General features: G+C 44.3%; 1 protein-coding gene across 1 annotated transcript; it reads right to left on the bottom strand.

Annotated features, from left to right (window-relative positions):
- Positions 1-900: 900 nt before the first annotated feature.
- MYMK (myomaker, myoblast fusion factor) lies at positions 901-5871 on the bottom strand. The gene is made up of 5 exons (XM_075834160.1): positions 5446-5871; positions 4034-4148; positions 2896-3044; positions 2689-2805; positions 901-1364 (listed from the first exon to the last, which is right to left on the bottom strand). Exons 1-5 carry the CDS (start codon positions 5578-5580, stop codon positions 1215-1217), a joined length of 666 nt encoding a protein of 221 aa, XP_075690275.1. The 5' UTR covers positions 5581-5871; the 3' UTR covers positions 901-1214.
- Between the last annotated feature and the right edge of the window lie 205 nt (positions 5872-6076).

The following is a 6076-nucleotide window of genomic DNA, read 5'->3' as shown; positions in this document are numbered from 1 at the left end:
CTTTATCAATATAATATCAGCAATTTGGGATTTTCAACAAATTTCCCTTTACCTTTAGAATCCAGTCTGAAGAAAAGTATGAAAGGGTTACAAAATGTGAGCAGATATCTTGACGGAAATGTCCTGTCATATTGTTAAGAACCAGATCGGAGATGAGTAATGAGTCAGTGTTGATGTTTACTCAACAATACAAGACGTGGTCTGAAAACATGGGATCTGTAAGATATCAGACACAGTATTCGGGACTATTCGGTCCACCAAGCCAACATGACGTATCTGAGATACATAATGCTGGCTTGGTGGGCCTAACAGTCATAATGATCTTGGAAAATGTGGATCCACTACTCCAAACGTCCAAGTTTCTGACACTAATATTTCCCTATTTGTGAAGGTGACAACTGCGATCTACAGAATTAAAGGATTTGAGATGGGTCTCATATTTCTAAGGAAACAGAGTTCGGACCAGAAACCCAAGGAAAGTCTTGGTTTCGTCCACCAGTGATGCCAGATTATCACGAGTAGATTATACAGAGGTGGGCAACCAACCCATAATTCAATGAAGCCCTACCCTATAAGAAAGCTTGACAGTGCCTCCTCCTCATACTGTGAAGATGACCTTCTCTAATCTCTGCAATCACTAGATCATCTTTAATCACCATAGTCTTGACAGTGGCTGCTGACAGGAGAGGGAGGGACTTATTCCTTCCCGCCTCTTCCTGTCAGCAGCCACTGGGGGCATAAATCCCACTATAGAGACATTCCCTAATATCTGGTACTAATTTGTTTAATTATTTTGCCTTATACTAACCTAACAAGACTAGTCATGATCAAAGATAATGGAGTATGGAATAAGATACAAATATTTTTAATATCATAAAAAAAAATACATTAGTTCTCACTCGTCTCTGTATTCTAAGAATCATAACATTATATATATATAAAATTCACTGTACAAAACAAATCTTACAAAATAGAGATTAATAAAACTTTTCCCTTTGTCCGTGAAACATTTTTGTCCGAACTCTCGGCTCAAATGAGCTCACAAGTCTTCTCTAGACAAGATGCCTCTTCAGACTCCTTAGGTTGTCATCATCTTCTCCTTTTCAGGGTTCACATAGGAGAAAATCTGCGACCGCAGACAGTTGCTTTGTAGATGATACCTTTGTGGTGTGAATGGACTGAAAATGGTAAGCGGAGGTCCCACGGTGAAGGCTCTAACACGAACAACAACAAAAAGTGGACCAGGTCATTTTGGCTGGATCTCCTCCATTTCCCGCCTTTTTGTTGACCTTAGGAAGTAGGAGAACAAAGGACATGGCTAACGAGCAGTGGTAGAAGCTGTGCACATACGTGTAGTCCCATTCCTGGAGAGCGAAGACATTGTTTAATGATAAGACAACATTGTACAAATTTTTTTTTAGGTATTCGTGTAATTATTTTTGTATGTCGGGCTAATGAAGCTCCAGAACAATAATATAGAGGCTACAGGTGTTCTAAAGCGATGGGCCTCCACATCAATGGTACGATGTTACTTGTGAGAAACTTAAGACCCTATTAATCTGGCCTTTTTTGGCCCGTGCAGAAACGATCAACAAGACAGCTCGGTGATCGGCACTCGTTTGCTCCTGTCACAAGGAGCTATGGATGGGGACGAGCGGTCGTTGCTCCGATCGCTCGTCCCCATACATTATTATCATGTCGGCAGCGCGTCTTCCTGTTTACACCAAGATGTGCTGCCGACAACGATAATATTCCACTTTTTTAGAACAATATGATCGGCAGATCAACGAGCATTTGCCCGATATTTGCGCGGTGTAAAACCCCCTTTACACTTGTGGTCTCAGAACAATGGCACGTGGTACTCTAAATCTTAGGCCAATGAAACACTGACACTGAAATGTATACTGGTATTTATTGTGTTCCAGAACTCTCCATAGGTACTTATGGTTACAGAACAATGGCCCAATGGTACTTGGGAATCAAGAAAAATGACACACTACAACTTGTGCCCCTCAGAACAATGGTACTTAATACTTGGGGATCAAGAACTATGTCAGACTACCACGTTTGGTTCCAGAACAGTGGCACAGTAGTACTCGGAAGTCCAGGCCAATGGTACATTAACACTTTAGTACTCTATAAAATGGTATATTGGCATTTACTGGGTTCCAGAACGATGGTAGACTGATATTTGTGGCTGCAGAACAAGGACTAACTGACCCATGTGGTTCACAGTGATCATTGGAATCACAGGACAATGGCACTCTGTTAGTAGGAGCTCTAGAAAAATAGCATATCGACAACTATAATTCCAGAAAAAAATATTCTGGAGCAGTGGCGCACCGATCCTTTTGGGTTCCAGATCAAATCCACTGGAAAAATGGGACAAGGATCTAATGACCCCATAACACTTGAAGTTCTTAAACAATAACACATTGATGTTCCATCTGTAAAAGATGGACTATAACGTGAAGGACTATTAGCCCAAACCTAGAACACACATGGGGACCTGACTTTTTAAGAAATGTTAATATGTAAAACACCATAGCAACAAAGCAACGAGCTTAGATCAACCTTGTACAGTGAAAAGGCGGTTGCCACAGATCGCATGGGTCTTGATTATGGATATACCAACCATGCCAGGCATCTAGATAAAGCATAACTCAAAGTATATGATAGAGAAGATACCTCAAAGAAGAATCGCAGCATTAAAGCCAATGCCCCGAAGCAGAAACCTGGTCCTATCTGCTGGGTGTAGACACTTTTATCAGGATACAACCCTTTCTTCTCCTTCATTTTTGTCAGCTGGAAGGCAATGGACATGTAGATATTGCTAACGGTCTTTTTACATCATGACAAAGGACTCAATTACGACGGTTACTATAATGGACTTACCCATTTAACCGAAATCATCAACACCGCAGTTCCAATAGGTCCAGAGTAGACACCATATCCCAAGCGATCCTGATATATCCTCACTGCAATGGTGAGGACACCGAACATCACAACGGTGGACCTCTTGGGTTCATCAAAATCACCAAGTGCTGGAGAAATAATCGACAATATCATCTGAGGTTGTCAGTGAAGACAAAAAGTTTTCTTCCAAGGAATTTAAGATTTCGAGAGAGCCAAAGATTTCCCCTACAGTCGGAATGTGGCTTTGAGAGCTGATATCATTATCATGTATGATCACCCTTGGACAATGTGTCCAGCTCTGGTATTTGGCAGGCAATTAATGATGTAAGTTGACCTTGGTTATGGTCTAGATCAGTGGTTTCCAACCTGTGGCTCTTCATCTATTGTAAAACTACAACTCCCAACATGCTGATCTAGCTAGATCTAGAATTTGCATGCTATCGATAGTAGAGTGTAGGGATCACTATTGTTGCCCCTGTAGGCAGAGATGTTTCATCATCAATGATCTAGACTATGGAGGTGACCAGAAGGTACGAGAGCAGAATGGTGAAGGTGTAACCAGTAGAGATACTCATTCATCTGTAGGTGTTTGGGAATATTTATGGTAATGATGCCTATAAACCCCTAATTCTGGTTCATCTTAGGCCCCATGCACACGAACATGCTTTTGCGGCCGCAATTCCCCTGAAAATCCACGGGAGATTTGCGGCCCTAATCATTCCTATGGGGCCATGCACACGACCGTGGTTTCCACGGTCCGTGCATGGCCCCGGAGCCTGGACCGCAGAAAGAACGGGCATGCCTTATTACGGCCGTGTTGTGCGGTCCGGTCTCATTGATAATAATGGCCGCGGCCATGTGCACGACCCACGATTTGCGGGCGGCTCGCGGCCGACACTCGGTGGCTGGCCGACCCGAAAATCATGGCCGTGCACATGGCTACGGTAGTGTGCATGAGGCCTTATACAGTATGACATCATCCAATACGGAAGAACACGATGCCCTCCCAGCAGGGTATGCTGGGAGTTGTAGTTTTGCAACAGCTTGAGGTTGAAGACCACTGGATTAGGTATACATAGATAATTGAGAGTCCCAAAATGATAATGGGCAAGCTTACCTAATAACGACACCCACATAGACAACGCTGTCCCATAGATACTGAAGTATTCCAGGAGATCATATCCCATGAAACATATGAATGACAGGCCAGGACCCTCACAGGCATGAAACATCTACAAAGACAAGAAACATAGACTGTCAGTGGGCAGTTTCCAAAAAAAACAGTCTGGTAGTGAAAGGGTGCAGTAGTGACAGCTGTCGTTGGCAGGTCCGTCATACGAGTGACCACAGCTGACACGCACAGCACATGTTTAAAGGGACCGATGTTTTGCTATAGGACCTTATGACAACTGTTCTGCATCATTCAGCAGTGCACTGCTGTTCCTCATTCAGAACTGTGCTATAATCCATCACACCGATGTAGCAGAGCTGAATTTACTCTTTAATGGTTTCTGTTGTGCTCGGTTATAATGCACTGAATTAGTGTATGTTCACATGATAGGGGTAGTGGTTCTGTACGGTTTTCCCGCTACTACACTTTGTAGATTTGCATCTATGGAAGGCTGCAAATTTGTAGCGACATTTATCAATGGGAAAAACCGCGACAAATCGCCATATCTGGTTGATCCGGTTATTAACGCAGAGCATAGACCACAGCAAGAACGCTGCATGTGAACATACCCTAAGTGGAGGCGTAATTTCAAGGTCCGGGGCCTGAATGCAAAATCTTTAACAGGGCCCCCACCTACCATGTGCCATTTATAATCCTGGTGTCTTTTTATGTGGCAGAGGGGCCGTTGGGCTTTATATGGCACAGGACCCAGATGCGACTGATACCCCGGCACCCCCTGGGTACACGCTTTCCCTTACGTACATTTACCAGCAGTCCTACAGAGAACTACATATACATTATGATATCACAATGAATTTTGCCAAATGACCTACTCAGCACTGCTACATCTGTTATTTACTAAAACGCAGATTCATAAAGTATTACCAGCAAGACAATACATAGTACCTTACAGGCTGCTTGTGAGGCAAGGCGACTACGACTCCCCCACATAAGGTCAAGGATACACAGCAGCATTCGAGGTAAACTGGCCTTATAAGTGAATTAATCTGATATCATCATGCAGAATTTACAATCTCATGTGTCCGGGCATAGCTAGATCTCGTAGGCACTGGCTAGCTGTGGGTGACCACCCTTACTAAGGCACAGGCACACCCCCCCCCCCCCCTTCGGAACATTCTCTCTAATATAAGAGATTAGTGGAAATGTTGTTCTCCGTAGGGCTACATGGACTGGCTAAAAAAAAAGTGGATTACGAATAGGGGTCCCCCTTCAATTCTCCATATGCTTTTATATATGGCACATTGTTACAGGATCAATAAAGTAGACAACCCATTTAAGAACATATCTGATTGGATGATTGGTACAACTTAAAGCAAGGTACAAAAAAAGTGACTTACCGCAATGAAGAACATAGTGAAGAAGTAAATCATTGCTTCCATGTGGAACTTTCTTTTGGCAGCTATACTGATGGTTGGCACAAATGCAAGACTGCTAACAGTGGGTAATAAAAGTTTTGCCACTATAGAGCCCATTGCAGGATGGATCTGTGGTAGGGTCCGGGTTGCCCTCAGTGCTGGTGGACTGCGAGAGGACTGTGGCAGGACAGCTGGTGGACGGCGAGAGGACTGCTGGTGGGCTGCAAGAGGACTGTGGAAGGACTGCTGGTGGACTGCGAGAGGACTGTTGATCGACTGCGAGAGGACTGCTGGTGGACTGCAAGCGGACTAATGGTGGACTGCGAGAGGACTGCTGGTGGGCTGCGAGAGGACTGTGGAAGGACTGCTGGTGGACTGCAAGAGGACTGTTGATCGACTGCGAGAGGACTGCTGGTGGACTGCGAGAAGACTGCTGGTGGACTGTGAGAGGACTGCTGGTGGACTGCTGCGAGCTGTGAGGCAAGACTGAGGCACAGCTGATTCTGAGGAGATTTAAAAAGTTAAAGGTCCAGCACATGCGGCAGGAACAGGTGCCATGCAGTCCGTGTGGTGTGTGCCATGACAGCTGATTTGTGCTATTTAAAAGCCCCCC

The sequence above is a fragment of the Rhinoderma darwinii genome, chromosome 8 (genome assembly GCF_050947455.1).
Source record: "Rhinoderma darwinii isolate aRhiDar2 chromosome 8, aRhiDar2.hap1, whole genome shotgun sequence".
NCBI classification, from domain to species: domain Eukaryota; kingdom Metazoa; phylum Chordata; class Amphibia; order Anura; family Rhinodermatidae; genus Rhinoderma; species Rhinoderma darwinii.
Note: the sequence above shows the minus strand (reverse complement) of the source record. Positions and strands in the feature narration are given on the sequence as shown.

What these genes read in the sequence shown, in the direction of transcription:
- MYMK (XM_075834160.1), bottom strand. Translation starts at nt 5,580, where the DNA reads ATGGGCTCTATAGTGGCAAAACTTTTATTACCCACTGTTAGCAGTCTT. An exon ending in TCACTATGTTCTTCATTGCG is followed by an intron (nt 4,149 to 5,445) that starts GTAAGTCACTTT and finishes TTGTCTTTGTAG; the next exon opens with ATGTTTCATGCCTGTGAGGG. An exon ending in TGCTGCGATTCTTCTTTGAG is followed by an intron (nt 1,365 to 2,688) that starts GTATCTTCTCTA and finishes TTCGCTCTCCAG; the next exon opens with GAATGGGACTACACGTATGT.